The sequence below is a fragment of the Neofelis nebulosa genome, chromosome 6 (genome assembly GCF_028018385.1).
Source record: "Neofelis nebulosa isolate mNeoNeb1 chromosome 6, mNeoNeb1.pri, whole genome shotgun sequence".
In the NCBI taxonomy this organism is placed as follows: domain Eukaryota; kingdom Metazoa; phylum Chordata; class Mammalia; order Carnivora; family Felidae; genus Neofelis; species Neofelis nebulosa.
The window spans coordinates 51155284-51174682 of NC_080787.1; the positions used below are offsets into that span (position 1 = coordinate 51155284).

The window sequence follows — 19399 nt, forward strand, 5'->3', positions numbered from 1 at the left end:
CTAAAGTCATCAACCTCATTTTTCACTTGGGAGTCTTGTTACCTAGGGAAGACAAAAAATCTGTTTTGGTCATGAGATCACGCATGTGGGAGATGGAGAGTCTGGTATGCCAGGTAGTGTTATAGCACAATTTAGCAGTTGTTGCAGAAAGAGACTGAGCTACAAACATCTTACTGTCCTTATCTTTCAGCCCATATCAGTACTCACCTTCCTATCTTTTTTTCTTATTTTATTAACACCAGATTTGCTCTCCCATGCTTCCATTAAGATGAGGTTTGTAGTTCTTTAAAAACCTATCATTTTTATTTTCATGGGTTTTTTTTCAATTTTTTAAGCTTACTCTGACTGCCTCTTCACAGTATCATTTGTTCAATGCTTTCTTCTCCATTCCAGATCTTACTCTTAATTGAAATCTTCTTTCGTTATATTAGAACAAATGAATATATCCCTTTCACCAGTCTATAGTAATAATGAATGAATAACATAACTAAGTACTTAATTATATGTATTTTTCTTAAACATGTGTCATTATATTTTTATTCTTGTGGCCAATATGTCAACCACATGTGACAGTTATGACTTCTTCTGATTCTTTGTTATCTCCTACCCAGTATATCCTGATAATTGTAATACAGTAGACATAGAGATACTTACTGATAATTTATTGAGGAAACAACACCATATTAGATGTGCACACAGAAACACAGTTTTGATATACATTTAGTATTTAGTAAAAAGAGAATCCTCATGTTAATCTTCTAGTTTGCTGTGTCATCTAAGACAATGCAAAGAAGGATATCCTGAGATTCCAAACTCACAGCTTTGGGTTCACACATTAAACTATAGTAAATGGAAGCAAATATTTTAGTTACTTAGGATTTTATTTTTCTTAATGATTCTATTGTACTGCAACCAATGCCTTTAGAAAAAAAAGACTTGTGTGTCAGGCTTATTTCTGCCCCTCCCCCCCAATTTTATCATAGTATTTACTTATCTTGGATAAGTCTTTCCACCTATCTGCATGATGGAATATATAAACATGGCTATTGCAAATATATTTTGAATATTAAATTTTCCACGTGTGTGTCAGGAAAAACAAAGCAAAATAATTTTATTAAAATTTATTTTTTTTAAATTTTTTTTGACGTTTATTTATTTTTGAGACAGAGAGAGACACAGCATGAACGGGGGAGGGGCAGAGAGAGAGGGAGACACAGAATCGGAAGCAAGCTCCAGGCTCTGAGCCATCAGCCCAGAGCCCGACGCGGGGCTCGAACTCTCAGACCGCAAGATCGTGACCTGAGCTGAAGTCGGACGCTTAACCGACTGAGCCACCCAGGCGCCCCAATTTTATTAAAATTTAGAGAATAAACTGAATAGAATTTAGATTAACATTATATAATGTTAACTCATAGAACCTAATTGCATAAAACCAAAATGAAATTCAGAATGGTGTTTCATTTCTATGGGGCAGGTGTTTGAGTACCTAGTATTCTCTAAGCATTTGGTTGGGATTTAGTCAGAAAGCTCAAATGTAGCGAATGTAGAAGATACTTCAAATGGAAGTATTTTTTTTATTTATTTTATATTTATATTTATATTTTATATTTATATTTTATATTTATATTTATATTATTTATTTATTTATTTATTTTATTTATTGTTGTCAATAAAGTTAGTAGAAAAGGAAAGGAAGTTACGTGTAAAGTGCAAGAGATTGTCAGGAAGGTTTTGACATGTGAATATATGTATTTCCTTTGGGAATGGGAAGCTAATTTATGATGACAGACCCCTGGTCACCGGTAAATTTTGGTGAAATCTAAAGTTCCTTCAGACCCATATTTGATATAACTAAAAGTAGAGAAGTACATATGCATGGTTGCATTTTACTTTTTTTTTAAAACTTTTGCTGGGATAGGTACTTTTTAAGCTAATCAACATTCCTGAGACCCTAATTAATATCTTGTCAACCCACAACATCCATGTTGACTTTTAAGATATGTTAAATTCAGAAAAGAGAAATATGGGTTTATAGTGATCATTAGTAACATGAAAATATACTACTGTTGTTTTTACTTTCTTATTTTAAAGAATATAAATGTTTTAAATCATGAAAACACCTATAGAAGTGCATGATCTGGAAATAAAAGGTTTGCGTTACAAAATTGCTTCCATCACTTCTTACTTATTTGCAAATAATATGTCATTTTAGAGTCACAGCTCTGTGATGTGAACGTTATAAAAGAAAATAACACAACCTCATCGCGTTGTTGTGAAAATTGGTTATGTAATATGTTATAAACTGTACAGTGCCATACAAATATTATCCATGAGTGCATAGCTATGTGAGGTGACTTAAACTCATTGATAACCACATAAAAATAAAAATGAATGACTGTTCGGAGGAAGGATGCATAGCATCTCTTTTATCTATAAATATCTCTGCACATTTTAATATCACTGGAGAAATGAGTCTATGATGACTAATTTTCCTGATAAGAGACATATGTAAACACTAGTTGGAGGATGGATAAGGGCTATATAGTTTGGACAGGTTTCTGATCATCTGGGCAAGAGTGAAGTGCTACAAATATGGTGTACGTCTATTGTGGACCCCAGCCCCATAACAAATCCTGCATACACATGGATAGAGAAATCTCTGTTGGGAACCAGTGGTTAAAAGCTCAATGGCCTCCCCACAGTTTGTTAAATGTTATTTTTCCCATGCTCTGGGGCGGGGTGGGTGTTCTTCCTCCTGGGTGAAATATCTGGCATATATCTCCCCATCTCCTAGCAAATAACTTCTCTGCAGATGACTTCTCTGTTTACTTCATGATGCAAATAGCAAGGCTGAGTTGAAAGTAGGAAGGGGAGTCTCTTATGTTTCGGCTCCCTCCCTCTCTAACCATTTTTTTCCCTTCCCCTCCCCCATGGTTAAGTTTCTCAGGATCCACATAGGAGTGAAAACATATGGAATCTGTCCTTCTCTGTATGACTTATTTCACCAATTTGACAATAAATTTCATATCAAAAAAAAAAATGAGACACAGACCTCTGGACATTGGTGTTTGAGGATGTGATGCTGTAACTGTAAAAAAAAAAAAAAAAAAAAAAAAGAAAGAAAGAAAGTAGGAAGGGGAAACATTAAAAAAAAAGAGAGAGAGAAAAAAAGAAATAAGGAGGCACCTGGGTGGCTCAGGTCATGATCTCACAGCTCAAAGGCTGGTGAGTTCAAACCCTGCATTGGGCTCTTTGCTGACAGCCAGAGCCTGGAGCCTGTTTCAAATTCTGTGTTTCAAATTCCCTCTCTCTCTGCCCCTTCCCTGCTCATGCTCTGTCTCCCTCTCTCCTCAAAAATAAATAAGCAAAATTAAAAAAAAAAAAGAAGTAGGAAGAGGTATTTTGGATGATGTCTACTCTTACTGGGTCCAAGTTAAAATCAAGGTAGGAGCAAGGCCATAGTCAGAAGTTTCTAAAATATGTTTGAAACAGTATTCTCTTACAGAATCAGATAGTACATTTCAATCCTATATGCTGTATTTATTAGCTGTGATAGATTGGGCAAAAGGATTTTGTCCACTGGATCTTGATTTCCTCATAAAATTGAGGTGTTTTTAAATAGAATTTTAAAAAAATATAATGAGATAAAATATGTAAACTTCTCTTATAATGTTAAAAGATGAATAAACTTTCAAAAATCAGCTTATTCTCATACTTGTTTTTATTTTCCATTTGGATTTACATTTTAAAGTGACCCCAGATGAAACAGTGCTATTAACATACATGCCCCTGGTATAGTGTAAACACAGTCTTTTTTTTTTTTTAAATTTTTAATTTTTAACTTTTTATTTATTTACTTTGAGAGAGAGAGAGAGAGAGGGAGGGAGGGCCAGAGTGAGAGGGAGAGAGAATCCCAATAAGGCTCCATGCTACCAGCAGGGAGCCCGATGAGGGGCTCCAGCTCATGAACTGTGAGATCATGACCTGAGCTGAAACCAAGAGTCAAGATGCTTAACCGACTGAGCCACCCAGGCTCCCAAAACCTCTAGTCTTCAATCTATGTTAGGTCAGGTCCACTGTGTGCCTTGTTCACCGATTTATTACAGTATGTAGTAAAATGCTTGAAACATACATACTCAATAAGTGTGTAAATAAGTGACAAAATGATTGAGTGAATAGTATGATATCAGATATAGATATTTAATTGGTGTTCTATACTGAAAGACTCTCTGGACTTTATCACAATCTCTCCATCCGTTATTTCCTATGTCAAATGAGCAAATGACCTAACCCTTGTACTAATTTCTTCAACTGTAAAATGTATGTAATGTCTACTTCGGAAGGTTGTGTGGCAAATGAGATAACAGATATAGACATATTCTGTAGCCCCACAATGAGTATAATAAGTTTTATTGTCATTGGTATGAGTTGCTTATAAGTTTGTGTCAGGTTTCAGAGGAAACCTTTATTAATTCACTGATTTTCTTTACTTTTGCTATTAAATGAAGAAAATACCTTCTCTCGTGATTCATACCACACGCCTTTAAGTAGGCAGCTATTCGCACTCGTCCCCGTGCTAGATGCAGATGCAAAAAATGAATACAATAATTAAGCTCCTTGCCCCTAAAAGTAAATCAGTGTTCGTTGGGAAATGATGACATAAAAATGGTACAATATCACTTGTAAAGACAATCCTAAGGAATTAATAAAAATCTTCTCCAAGCATAAAATTAAAAGCTGTAAACTGCAAAAGTATATTTTACTATTACTACCACCACAGCCATTAGGAAAACCTATGCTTTGTTAAGCGTTCGTTAAATTTTAGGCTCTTTACTAAAAAAGTTGTGTGCATTATCTGATTTAATGCTCTACTCACTTTGGGATAGGTATGATCATTCTCATTTCACCCATAAGAACAATTGAAGTAAAGAACTTTGCACAGTTTCACGGGGAGTAAAAGGGGTGGGAGAGGCTTCAAAGTTAGTTATGTTGGACTCCAAACAAGTGTATGTTCAATCATTTCACAGAAGATGTGACTTTTAGTTGCACCTTGAGAAGCCAATAGCATATTTTTGAGGCATTAGGGGAAGCACTTAGAATATATGTATTCTAAACGTGGATGTTGTGAGATATATGTAGAATGGTGTGACTTTTAGCATGACTGGAGTGATATGGACACGGACTTCAGAAAACGCGAGGAAGGAAAAACTGGGCACAGGTGGCAAAAGACCGCCACAGCTGATGAGTTGAATATTCTGATGAGCAGAATTCTCATGAATTCCATATTCTCTATGGAAACGTTAAGCACGGGATTGGAGAAACGTTAAAGAAGGGATTGGAGAAAATTTTGTAACAGAGAGGCTGGGTGAACATTGTTAGAATATTCTAAATAAGAAATAATGAGAAAGATAATTAAGTTCACGGGGTTTCAAATAAAGGGGGAGATATTTGTGAATTTGAAGCAGCCCAACGAAGTAACTTTTGGATTTGGGGCAAGAATACCAGGAAGTAGAGCAGTAACAAGTGTGTTAGCCCTTAATCCGGTGCAGTTGATGATAACAATCAATGAAGCAGAAAATAAAAAGAGGAGCACAGACTTTAGCCTTTGTGAGTAAGATGAGCTCTGTTTTGGACATATTGGGATTACAAAAAAAAATTTGGAGGCCAGCCAGATAAGTTCCATAACTATAAATAAAAAAACCTTTTGATTTGGGAAGGAGATTCGAGAAAAATATTTGTTGATAGCAGAAGTCATTGCACTGAACAAGATAATCTCAGGGAAACAAATAAGAAGAAAAGGGATTCAGGGACACAGCAGTAGAGGCCCCTGAATTTAAGAGACCATCAAGAAGCACCTGGGTGGCTCAGTTGATTCAGCGTCCAACTCTTCATTTCGGCTCAGGTCATGATCTCACAGTTCGTGAATGCAAGCCCTGAGTCAGGCTCTGGTGCCTGCCTGGGATTCTCTCTCTTTCTTTCTCCTGCTCTCTCTCTCTCTCTCTCTCTCAAAATAAATAACTAAACTTTTTTAAAAAAGGGATTTATATAAAAAAATGAGACCGCCAAATAATTGTCAAACATTGTCAGAATAGTGAACAACTCTAGCAGTAGGCAGAAGTCCACAAGACAAAGAATTAAAATACGACTTTGGGTTTGCTTTTAGGAAAACATCGATAACATTAGCAAGAAGATTTTCAGTTAATTGACCTGGGTGAATGTATTGGGGAAAAAAGTATATAAAAGGTGATAAAAGGAGATTATGAGTTGAGGCTGGTTTTCAAAAAGTTTGGTGAAGATAGGAATAAGGCAGATTAGAAAGTAGCTGACTGGGTAGCCCAGTCAGTTGAGTGACTCTTGATTTCAGCTCCATGGTTTGTGAGATCAAGCCCATATGAGGCTTGGCACTGATAGCAAGGATCTTGCTTGAGATTCTCTCTCTCTCTCTCTCTCTCTCTCTGCCTCTTCCCCACTCCCACTCTCTCTCTATCTCAAAATAAATAAGTAGACATTTTTTTTTAAAAGCAAATAAAAGAAAGTAGCTTAAAGGCAAAAATCTCTCATAAAATGTGACTTTAACCGCCCAGAACCCTACCATTACTCATTGTTTTTATTGTTAGCACCCCGAAGTGAGCTACCATAGTGTATTACTTATATATGTTAATATTTCCTAACTCATGAAAGTGTTTCAGAGAGGTTTTTTTTTTAATAAAATTTAAATCATGTTTTTCCTCAGGTGAAAGCCCACTGGATTCCTCTCATAATTTAGAAGACAGTATCCTTTCTAGTTCCTAAAAAACTCTGGGTAATCCTCCAACACACTTCCTCCCTGACAAGCTCATCCAGGACTCTCCTCCCAACCCACTTTTCTCCAGCCACCTTCATTAGCGTTCCCCACAAACTCGTGGGTGCCCCCATGATGCTTCTTGGCCTCTGTCATTTTTTTTTTTTACTTAAATGTCACCTTCTCAATAAGAGCCTCCTGAAAAATCCTATCTCAAATTTCATTTTTTGGGGTCCCTGAACTCTGATTTATCATCTTCTAGCATAAAATGCTTATTTATTATGTTTACTGCTTGTATTTGTCTCCACTTCTGGAATATGAGCTCCACAAAGATAGGAAATAGTGCCTGTTTTGTTTGTTGATGTGTCCTAATCATATTACATTATGGCTATACATAGTAGGTTCTCAAAGAATATTCATTGAATTGGTAAATAAATGAGAGGGGGGCATGGAATGCAGTGTCTAATGTATTGTCAGTGTTATGAACTGACATTGCTTTTGTTGGGGGCACATCCCATGTCTTACTCATTTTGAACTCTATCAAGTTTGAATAATTACTTAAAACTCAGTTTGTTATTGGTAACTATTAGTTTCTTAAAATAGGAGCTGTAGGGGTGCCTTGGTGGCCTAGTCAGTTAAGCATTTGGCTCTTGATTTCCACTCAAATCATGATCTTACAGTTCCTGGGATTAAGCCCCATGTCAGGCTCTGTGCTGACAGCACAAAGCCCGCTTGGGATCCTCTCTCTCCCTCACTCTTTGCCCTTTCTCCACCCATTCTCTCTCTCTCTCTCTCTCTCTCTCTCTCTCTCTCTCTCTCTCTCTCTCTTTCTCTCTCTCTCTCTCTCAAAATAAATGAATAAACTTTTTTTTAAAAAAAAGCAAGAGCTGTAATTTTATCTTCAAATCCAAAACCCATAATATCATACCTGGGAAGAAGCAAGCCATTATTAGTCAAGTGTCTGAATAAATAAATTACTATTTGGAATTGCATTTCATTCTTGCCCAAGGATATGAAGGTGAAATAAATCCTGAAATGGGGTGGGTATGAATGCATGGTATCTTCCTCTCTAGCCCCGTGCTGGGATTTCAGAATGATAGACCTCATTTCAACAGAATGCTTTTAACTGATTCAGGTGTGTATTGAGCTATGACTACAACAAAAATACCCAACACCTGATGGTGCCTCCTTCATCAGGGCCACTGCTAATCCAGACTCAAAGAAAACTAAAAGTGAAGGGAAATACACTCTGGACCAAAGGACAGAAAAATGTAAAACTTCCAGCTCTAGATCTAACCACAGTTGATCCACAAACAACTCAATACTTAGAAACATTGACCTTCTGTCGCCCGCATAAGTTGGAAATCCACATATAACTTCTGACTCCCCCAAAATTTAACTATGTATAGCCTACGGTTGACTAGAAGCCTTATGGAGAATATAAATAGTCAATTAATATATATATGTAGGTTATATGTTTTATACGGTGCATTCTTACAATAAAGTAAGCTAGAGAAAATGCTATTGAAAAAATTATGAAAAAGAGAAAATACTTTTGTAATACTATATTGTATTTATGTAAAAAAATCCACATAGAAGTGGATCCATGTACTCCAAACCCCTGTTGTTCAAAGGTCAACTGCAGTTTAATTTAGGATTATCTATCTGTATTGTCAATTAACCCAATGAAAATTAAAATGCATGAGCAAGAAAGTTTCCAGAAATCTTCCCATGTGTAAATATTTACCTTTTATTCTTTATTTTTTGTTGTTGTTGTTAACAAACTCTGAGGTCGGTATGAATAATTAGTGACATATCTTTCTTTTTAAGGGAGTTGGATGCAGAACTTTGTCAACAGGGCTTCTACAATGTTTAGTCAATATCATGCACAACAAACAGTTAAAAGATTTCTGTAGGTAAAAATATTAATTTCCTAATTGATGCCCATAGGTTTACATTTCTCCTTCAAGTTTGTCACATTCGTTCCTTGGGCTGAAAAGAGGCTGCTGGCTTGAATGTACACTGGACCGCAGGAAAGACCAGCTCAGAAATATAGATGGTTTTGTTTTTCTTTGTCAAGCACTGAAGGATAGAGGGTCTACCAGTATAGACTAGTTCATATGGGGAGATGTCTTGGGTGTCTTCCAGGAAACCTCTTATCGCCTGCCACTTCTTGATGGCCAATAAAAACTCAATTCTTATTTGTTCCATATTAATAGTATACTAAACTTCTCGATTCTACATTACAGATCTTAATATAATGATTGTGTCTGGTTAGGTAAGATGTAACTTGAGCTTTCATTTTAAGAATTTAATTTTACTAATCTTCTCAACATATATTCATTATTCAAAAGCTGGGCTATGTTTTTTCCAGGCCACTAATATATCATCTCTAGTGCATATGTAATAACATGAAAATTTCAAATAGTTTTCATAAGACACAGAAAATGTGCTACCTGGAAACAGTACTGATTTTGGTTGTTGTTTCCACTTTTAATTTTGAAATTTCTGTGAGAATGAGTATGTAATGATAAGATGGTTGTTCTAATCTGGAGTGATTTTGCCTCCAGAAGGGATATTGACAATGTAGGTAGACATTTTTGTCACAATTAGGGGAAGGGGAGCTATTGGTATCTGATGGGTAAAGGCTAGGGATACTAAGAAACATCCTATTGCTAAAGATACAATGAAGAGGAGATCTGGACAACAAAGAATTGTCTGGATCAAAATAACAATAGTTCTCAGGTTGAAAAACCCTGTTCAAATAAATACTGTAAAAATACCTTTGAAGATATTTATACTACAAAGGAACACACTTGAGAAGTCAAAGTGTATTTCAAGTTATTAAAATATGTGAAAGATAATGCATGTGAGACTCCAACATATGCTTAGTAATTGCTTCATAATAGGAAGTCATATTTTTATTAAAATAAAGCATGAAAAAGTAAACAGTCCCTTATGATGGAAGTAAATCCAAAAACTTTATCTAAATAGAGAAAAATTATTTCTCTGTTCATGTTACCATAATAGATAATGCATCTCAAATCTGCATTTAGAAGATGTAATGCGATGCCATAATAAAAACATCAATAGGGGCTCCTGGGTGGCTTGGTCGGTTAAGCATTCACTCTTGATTTCCGCTCAGGTCAAGATCTCCCAGTTCATGAGACTGAGCCTCGCATTGGCCTCAGTGCTGGCAGTGTGGAGCCTGCTTGGGATTCTCCCTCTCCTTCCCTTCTGCCCCTCTCCACTTGTGCTCTCTCTCTCTCTAAAAATACATAAATAAGCATTAATAAAAAAATCAGTAGAGGTGACAGATGGCAACTATACTTGTCGCAAGCATTTTGTAATATATAGAATTATCGAATCACTATATTGTACACCTGAAACTAATATAATACTGTATGTCAACTATACTTCAACAAGAAAGAAAGAAAGAAAGAAAGAAAGAAAGAAAGAAAGAAAGAAGAAAGAAGGGAGGGAGGAAGGAAGGAAGGAAGGAAGGAAGGAAGGAAGGAAGGAAGGAAGGAAGGAAAATATCCAGATAGAATGAGCCTGTAATTCTTTAACTTCCCATCTCCTTCTGCGTCCAAGTCTGGCTTACATATATCCACTCAATAAATTTCATTTTACTTAGTTAAATTACAAAAAATATATTCAGCTTTATTTTTGGTGAAGGGAAGCTTCTGTTTTATTACTGTGTTATGCTATCGATGGTGTTTTTAAAAATAGTTCTGAATTAATACCAATAACTAAGTTGCAGCCCTAAACTCATAAAAGAAGTGGAATGTGCATTTTCTAATAGCACATTACGTCTGATATAGACGTAGTGGTGCGAGTGTTGTGGGAGAGATAATGTGGCCCTTGAGAGGAAGTAGCAAGAGGAACTCCGACAGAGTAAAGCTCACGACTGCAGATCACTCTTCTCCTTTCTTTTGCTTTGTGTCTCCTCAGACACAATTATCTGAGGACTGCGGAGCCCAAATGAGTAGTTAGCCATAGTTTCTGCCTTTCTTTGTCAAAATACTTAATTACATATAGGCTCTTCTCCTTCAAGGAATTCTTCCCTTCCATTTTTACTCCCTCTTTTATTTCCTGATACACATTTTTCTCCACTAAATACGTAAGAAGGACAGAAATTGGAGCTGATTATGATTTCCTCTGCTTTTCTGTTCTTATACTGATCCTTCTCTTACTTCAGCTCTTTCTCTCATGAGCAGGATCTGCATTCTCAATTCCTAGTCTCACAAGCCCTGTGGATTTGTATCCGTTCATGGGATAATCTATAGAGCAGTGTTTAATGATGAAAATGCAGCACATTTCCATTGGAGGCTTCCATTTCAGGAATATGTTTCTCCCATTTCTCTGACCTAGGGTTTCTCACAACATTACTTATGTCAACCCACACAAAGCACTTAGAATTTTTGATAGTTCTTGGGGAATTCCCATAAAATAAATTCTGCTTACTTCTGGTACCAAGAGATCAAGAGAAAATGCGGTGTAAATGTACCAGATACATGTGTGACATAGAACCACTTGGGAGTGGCTCAATGTTAAATTTTATTTCATTCTTTGAGATACACAAGCCTTGAAGTATACTCTGGGAAGACTTAGTAACACTGGTCCTCTCTTCTTGGAGCGTGTATCTCTTTCTTGTCTTCTGTCAGCTTTACTTCTGCAAGCAGCAATGGGTTGCAGGTCGCATGCAGTAAGCAATCCTAATTTCATTTTCCTGGCACTCAAGTTTACATCGGCCATTACCCTTTCTGCACTCTCTCCTCAAATCCAAGCTACCATACTGGGGATATTTCTTTCTGGCTGTAAGAAGGAAAGAATGACTGAAATTAGTAATTTAGCTATGACACACCCATATTTTAAAAGGAGAAGGTCCAAGAAGTAGAAGATTATTGTGTAGGTCAAAAGAAAATGTCCCCCTTCTAATTTATGACAGGGAAAATCTTACTGAAGAAAGTTTAAGCTCGTGTACTGTCCCTTGATGCAAGTAAATCCTGAAAATTAGAAAGTGCCTTGGACCTAAGTTAGGTGTGCCAGCTTGCTTCCTTACAAGTGACTGGACAGTAAGTAACTCAAGGATAGTTCCCCAAATCAACAGCCCAAGAAGTGCTCATTATTTATCTTCTCTCAGGTTTGGGCTCTACAGTTATCCAATTGCCTTTGAATTCCCCCCTTTTCTGCTTTCAAAAATATTATTTCGACACAATGTTGTGTTTTTTGAGTTCTGCAAGCGACTTCTATTGTAGATTTATTTTTACTTTTCTAAAATCTTGAGAGTCAGGTAATCGTAAGCAATTCGTCCGAATTCCTACAATTCCCCCGGGTCTCTTGGGATTTACATCCCCAAAGAAATTATTTAACTTAGACACGTGTCTGATGACAGCACTGATTTAAAAAATGGGAATGACTAGAGGTAAGGCCATTGTTAGCCATGACATGATTTTTAATATTACCAGGGCTCTGAACTACATGTTTTATCGTATCATTTAGAAATTGATTTTCACTTAAAGTTTATATTTAAAATAGTTGGGGTACTTGGGGAATTGGGAGATATTGGTCTGATAGGTTGTAAGATTCTTTCCAAGCCAAATATATTTTAAGTTTATATTTCACTATATGTGCTGGCCCATTTGTTTTCATAAACCATATGTTTTGGTGCATTTTTCGTAGACACGTCATTTTACTCATGTGGTGAGATTAAAGGGAACTGGTGTGGGAGAATTCTGAATATGCAGATGGCTGACTGAAGGCCAGATTCAAATATTTTTGTAAACTCGTGGTATGAAAACAAACTTTGCCACTAGTTGCAAACATAATTAGGTCTAGTGTTCCAATCAGTCCCCTTAAAGGCCAGGCCTTTCTACCTAGACACGCTGTCTGCATTTCCAACAGTTGTTGGTAAGTAGTGATACTTCTCAGTGAATATATGGACTCAGAGTTACATATTCTATATTGTTGGTATACAGAGCTGATATAAAACTTAGCTATTCTATTAAAATTAGCTCTCTTCTCACTATAACTGATGCAATGCAGAATATGACACAATTTACAGTAGAATAGTTACATTGCACAGATTGAATGCTAACTTCTAAATGTCATTATTTATTCTATAGTTTCTGAGAAGTTACTATTATCAAACCCATGTATGATTTTCCAGTGACAGAAACCTGAATTGTATTCGACAAGAGGACTGTCACACTTGATGGTGTTGATCAATATTCCACCTTAAACTGACCTCACCCCTTCTCTTATTCATTCTTTGTCTTATTTCACCTTTCTAAAAATATTGTTTCCTTTCTTGTCATTTTCAGCTCAAAATATAAGTATTCCCCAGGCCTGTGTGTTTGGGTCACTGACATTCACCTTTGCAAGCCTCCAGTCACTCATTCAACTATTAGGTACACCCCTTGTTAAACTCTAAGCCAATCCCTAGTGCAGGCTTCCTCCCCCTAAACACTATTGACCTTTTGAGTTGGACAATTCTTTGCTGTGGGATGCTATACTGTTCACTGAAGAATGTTTAGCAGCATCCTTGGCCTCTGCCCACTAGATGCCAATAATACCTGTTGTGACAACCGAAAACGTCTCCAGACATTGCCTAATGTCTCCTTGGGGGCAAAGTTGCCTCTAATTGAAAACGCTGTTTTCAGTGATTAAAATTACTGTCTTGTGATGCTGTGATAAGCCAAACATAACTGTCTCCACCCTCAGATACATTGTTTGCATACTGTCTTCTCTCTGATATGTCTGTGGATCACTTTCAGGAAAGTAAGCTCTTTTTTCAGGACTCTCACAAAGCATTTCGTATGTATCATTCATACTGCATCTATTAACATGTTAACATGCTAGGGAGTTTCATTAAATAGTATATAAAGTTTTATTTAATATATAAGCTAGAAATGGACAAGGCATTTCCTAAATATTTTTCAACCCATAATTTCTTGTTATTTTCACTCACCTGCTGTTTTATCCTTTAGGCTACCATTAACTTCCTTGGAAATGCGGGGAGGGGAAGCATGACAATTCTTGCCGCACAAAGCTATACTATCCCATTCAAAGTATATGTCAGATTTAAAGAAAAGGGATTATTGGCAATAACATATTTTTTTTTTTTCAGTTTGTCAGGTAAAGTCAAACAATACCTGGGAGTGAAACAATACTTTATTTCTAGACATTTGGTGCATTTATAACCTCTATAAATGAAGAGGAAAGCTAAATGACTTCAACAGACATTTCCCTGCATAGACAATGGCTTTTATCTGGACATCTCTTCATCTATAACAGTCAGAGTGAGAAAAGAATGAAAATTTTCTGTCTCAATTTTGAGTAAGGATTTTTACACTTTGCAGGTGAGATATAAGAACAACTGAAGAACTCCAAAAGAGTCACACATATGACAATTCAGTTCGTGTAGTTTAATTCAACCCCCACATGTTGGTGAGCTATAAGTTGAAAGACAGCATTGTTATTGTTTTATTATTTTCTACATGTCTAGATTTTCTATCATATTTCCTTAAATTTGTACGGAAAAATATGTATCCTGACATATTTCTTTTACTTTGAATTTTTTGTTGTTGTTGCTGGTAAGGGTAGTTTTCTAAAAGTTTGGTACATGTGTGATTAACAAGGTCAATGACTTTACTTTGAAAATATAAGAAAAATATGCAAAAAGTTAATAACAGAGATGCACTGATGGTGTAATCTATGCTACTGTTTCCCCACTGTATCCCCAACTGATGTTTTTTTTTTCTCTTTTTTTTTTCTTTGAGAAAGAGAGAGAGAGGGAGAGAGAGAGAATGAGAATGTGCACGTGCACGTGTGCGTACACACAAGTAGGGGAGGGGCAGGGGGAGAGGAAGAGACAATCTTAAGCAGGCTCCATGCCCAGCACAGAGCTGGATGTAGCGCTTGAGCTCAAGACCATGAGATCATGACCTGAGCCAAAATAAGGAGATGAAGACAACTAACTGAGCCACCCAGGCGCCCCTCCGCAACTGGTTTTGAATCTTTAAGTCTACAGGACACATGACTTTTCAGTTTGTTGATAAATGCACAAATGACTTTAATTATTGGTAGGAGCACCTGATACAGCTGTTAGGAAGAAAAAATAAGTTCCTAAGACATAAAAATGCTTGACATCGCAGTCTAATCATGCTAGCTATTTTGAAATTAAAAGAAGAAAAAGATTTATCACATGTTAAAATCTATATGAATCTGCATAGAATTTCTTTTTCACCCTTTCTAGTTCTGGCAAAGAAAATCCAGAGATCATTTTCTAATAAGTTTTGAATGGAAAGAAAGGAAGTTATTCTCTTAGTTAAATGAACAATTAACTGTATTTCTTTGTTACTTCATTGATGGTTGGCCCCTATTTAGAATTTTATCTACTTGCAACCTCTAAATGATAATGTATCGGTTTATTAAGTATATACATTTTTAGATTGTCATGATAGACTTTACAGTATTCACAATGAAAGAATAAGTTAATTTATTCTCTTAGGCCTCTGTTATGATTTCTGTTGGGCCTTAAGAAATCAGCCAGGTACCAAGAAAGGGATATTTTTCCTAAGAGTGAGTGACTTTGAGCCTAATTTTAATGCCAGTTAGGTAGACTTGAGCTACGTCTTAAGGTCTTTAAATAGAAAGTTTGAGACTCAATGATCTCTTCTTTCCCAAAATGTATTATTCTATTTCTGTAAAATTCATACTTACACATTAACTCAGGAGGAGAGAATCTTGTTACATACCTGATGTGAGGAAGTAGCCTTTGAGAGTGGAAAAAAAATCTCATGAAGAATATAGCTCGTGTATTTGTATTACATTCAACATTCATGTGATCTGTAGCACTCAAAGACAGAAGGCAGCGACCAGAAATATATAAAGAAAAGCTAACAACAGACATGATTTGCCTGTATGACAAGAACAGAATAGTAAGAAAGGCTTCTGATAGTCGGAAGTAGTATACTGGCATAGACTAAAAAGAAGGAAAAGGTAAATCGATCTTTGTCTAGCACTGAATCATCTATCCCATACCAGTTGATTATGCTAATGAACAATTTTTTCCAGTAAGAATTGTTTCAGTAACAAATTGTTTCAGAATGAAGCTGATAAGGCTAAGGTATTGATTTAATCTTTTAAAACTTTTTATTTTGAAATCAATTTAGATTTACAGAAGAGTTGCAAGGATAATAGAGGTGAAATTCCCATTATGGTAAACATCTCACTCAACCATGCTACATTATCAAAACTAAGAAATGAGCATTGGTATAATACTATCAACTAAACTGCAAATTTTATTCACATATTACTAATTTCCCCACAATTGTCTTTTTTTTTTCCTATTCTCAGGTTCAGTCCAGAGTACCACATTGCATTTAGGATAAAAATTTTTAAACCCTATGTTGTTACCATATTTTTAATAAGCAACAACTTATGATTCTGCAAATTAATTAGCATAAATAAGCCCATAAATATTTACATGTTACCTGGTAAAATTGTGACCCAAAAGAGCAGAATAAAGAAAAAGAGATGAATCTTCATGGTGGAGTTTCTTAGGAAAAAAAAAATATGTCAACAGATCTTTTTCAAGTCAAGTGTTTCCAAAAAAGAAAACAGAGAATGCTTTATTTATAGATTCTCAAGGGAAGTGGTTTTAACTACTGAGGCTTATCAATAGCAAGAACATTTGTATGCTTGGTTGAATTGTGCCATGTTCAAAGAACATGGTCACAAGAATTATTACTAAATTTTTCTCATAAAAGTAAAACCTGCTTGTGTTACCTTAAACAGACTCTCATGAAAACATAACTTTAAGAGACTTGTAAAGGAAATGTGTTTGGATTGCTAAAAACATCAGAGTGGAAATGTTATAGTAATACATTCCTCTATTATATGTTATATATGATGATAAATATTCTAATATTTTTAGTATTAAATTACTAAATGTCAAAACTATAGGATTTTATAGCTATAAGCTTCCGTTGAAATCACTTTTGTTTGCAGATGAGAACCAGGGAGATTAAATGATTTATTTTTATTCATATAATGTGTAATTATTTTTTTTATTTTGAGTTTTTATTTAAATTCTAGTTAGTTAACATATATGGTAAAATTGGTTTCAGATGTAGAATTTAGTGTGATTCATCACTTATATATATAATGTGTAATTTTTTAAATGTGACATGATCAAGAAATTCTGGATTCACTAAGTATGGGAAATACTCTATATAACGGGTTTTAAAGTATGATTTATGAATGTTTTATAATAAATCATTTGATTTTACAATTCTAATGTCTAATGTCTTTAATTCTGTGATGGAACTAGAAGTATATTCTGATCCAATCTGCATATTGCCCTCATCTATTATTTCATATACAGGAGGAAAAGCTGGAAGTTTTACACAATACCCAGAATCTGATGCTGTAAACACAGAACACTAATTGATCCTCTCCTACCAGAGTCAAGGGATTTTCTAGGACAATGGTTCTTAAACATTAGCTACATCACAATCCCCTAGAGGGCTTGTTAAAAACAAATTGCTAGGCCCCACCTCCAGCATTTCTGATTTAGTAGGTCTAGAATGGAGCCTAACAATTGCATTTCTAACAAGATCAAGGAACGCTAAGACTGCTGGAAGGGGCCACGTGTTACTCAGGGAAACCAGATTCATTCATTCTATTAAACATCAGAAAAATGAATCCCAGGGTCATAGGATCTATGTCACAGATGAGTAAAGAATGTGGGGACTGCTTAGGGATAATCAAATCCTCTTGTGTTACAGGTGACAAAGGTGAAATCAAAAGAGAAACTTACTTGCCTGACATTCGTTATCCTTTACCCAAAAATATTTCAAATGATAAAGTACAAATCGAATGTAAGGAACTTGACTTAGCTATGCTTTCTTTTTGGAAAAGGAAAAAAAAAAAAAAGAAAAACCCTGAAAATTCAGCCTCAGCTGATAGGAGAAAGACCACTTCAATGTATCACCATGTAACATTTAGTCAACAAATGGTTATGGAGTACTACCATTTGCCAAGATGGAATTTGCTATAAGCTGATGGCATCTAAGAAGAAAAGCCAGAGTTTAAATATTAATGTGGAGGATGACATCAACCTCTGAGAACCTGCCCCTCAGGAAAAGCAATGAAAAAGCTCCCGAAAACTGTCAGAGTTAACTTTTTCAGAACTGTGAAAATTAACAAAGGGCTAGGAACAACTCAGAGTGCTAATTCAAGAAAAATGGATTGATATGTTTATTTATTCTTTTTAAATTAAAATTTTAATCACCTTCTTAAAATGTTTTAAGTTTATGTTGAAATATTGGTTATAATTTTCATGTGTTGTGACAATACTTTTCTTATTGTGTATTAGGATAATAAACTCATGTTTATGTATTTTTCTTGGTTGGATTTGGATCATATGTGATTATGTGATTATACATTTTGATCCAAAAGTAGGTAGTTTGGCTTAGTTTTTTCAGTTCCACAAAGCCTTTGCACTGAAATGCCAAGTATTGCCATAGCCACTCTGAGTAAGATACATTAATATATGTGATTAATTTGCATTTACTGTTATGAGGACACAATGAAGTGTGGCTTGTCAGAAATTATTGTTGTTTATACATGCTTCTCATTTGTATGTATGTGATAATATGTATTATAAATATTTCTTAAATATTTTACAATACAGCATATGACAAGAGGATAAAACTTTTAAAGTATTTACCTAAACTAGTGGAGAGCTAGTCCGTGTGTGCAAGAAATATGTGCCTCTACAGAATTAAATGTGCTAAGATTTTAGTAGACGAAATACCAGTACGAGGAAAAGAAGGGAGTCAGGAAAGGTTAGATCATTAGACTGGGATGCAAGGCTGATCCTGAGTGACGTAGATTAAAAAAAAAAAAAAAAAATTGGTTGGATGCATCCTTAGGCTCCAGTGCAAACTACAAAAGGAGTGGCAAAACCATAGAGGACTACGCCCACAGAATCAGCAATCTGAGGAATATTGTGTCTCTTAGGAAAGTGTCTACTCTAGTAACCTTGCTACAACCAATCATTGGCTGGGAGCAGCCTCTGAAGAGTATTTCCTCAGCACAAATGCAGAGGTTTATCTCAAAGCCTAGCAGCTGGGGCCCTTGATAAATCACAGTCACATTTCATGGCTATTTATGTCATGTAAACTTATTTCTCTACCTAGGTTTGAGGAGCACCTCCTCCATGATCCCTTTGGATCCTTCCTCTTAAAGGCAAACGTAGAAGATATTTATGGATTTATACTATTATTGATCTCTGGGTCTCAACTGGTGCTTATTCATTCCCTCCTCTACTGTCCGTTCTGATACCCTTCACACTTAGCTATCACATAAGCAGGTTTTGTGGCTTTTCTGGAGATGTGATCTCACCCTTGTTCCTTATGAGTTTGAGCCCTTGATGATAATGGCTTTTTCAATAGATTGTTGCTGCACATATCTATTCACAATTACAATGGAGCAAGGCAATACCACAAGCGTTCTGCACATTCCATACTCTTCAATTTCCTTCCATTTGTTCTGGATCAGTAATGGGGGCATCTGCTTTTGCAATGTAAAGGATCTGAAATCACT

General features: G+C 35.6%; 1 protein-coding gene across 1 annotated transcript; it reads right to left on the bottom strand.

Annotated features, from left to right (window-relative positions):
* Window positions 1–11450: 11450 nt before the first annotated feature.
* LOC131513446 (beta-defensin 110) lies at window positions 11451–16336 on the bottom strand. The gene is made up of 2 exons (XM_058732603.1): window positions 16282–16336; window positions 11451–11599 (listed from the first exon to the last, which is right to left on the bottom strand). The coding sequence occupies exons 1-2, from the start codon at window positions 16334–16336 to the stop codon at window positions 11451–11453; spliced, it is 204 nt and encodes a 67-aa protein (XP_058588586.1).
* Window positions 16337–19399: the final 3063 nt, after the last annotated feature.

Coding starts and splice junctions, on each gene's coding strand:
- LOC131513446 (XM_058732603.1), bottom strand. CDS start 16,336: ATGAAGATTCATCTCTTTTTCTTTATTCTGCTCTTTTGGGTCACAATT. Junction 11,600..16,281: donor TTGGGTCACAATTTTACCAG/GTAACATGTAAA, acceptor TCCTTCTTACAG/CCAGAAAGAAATATCCCCAG.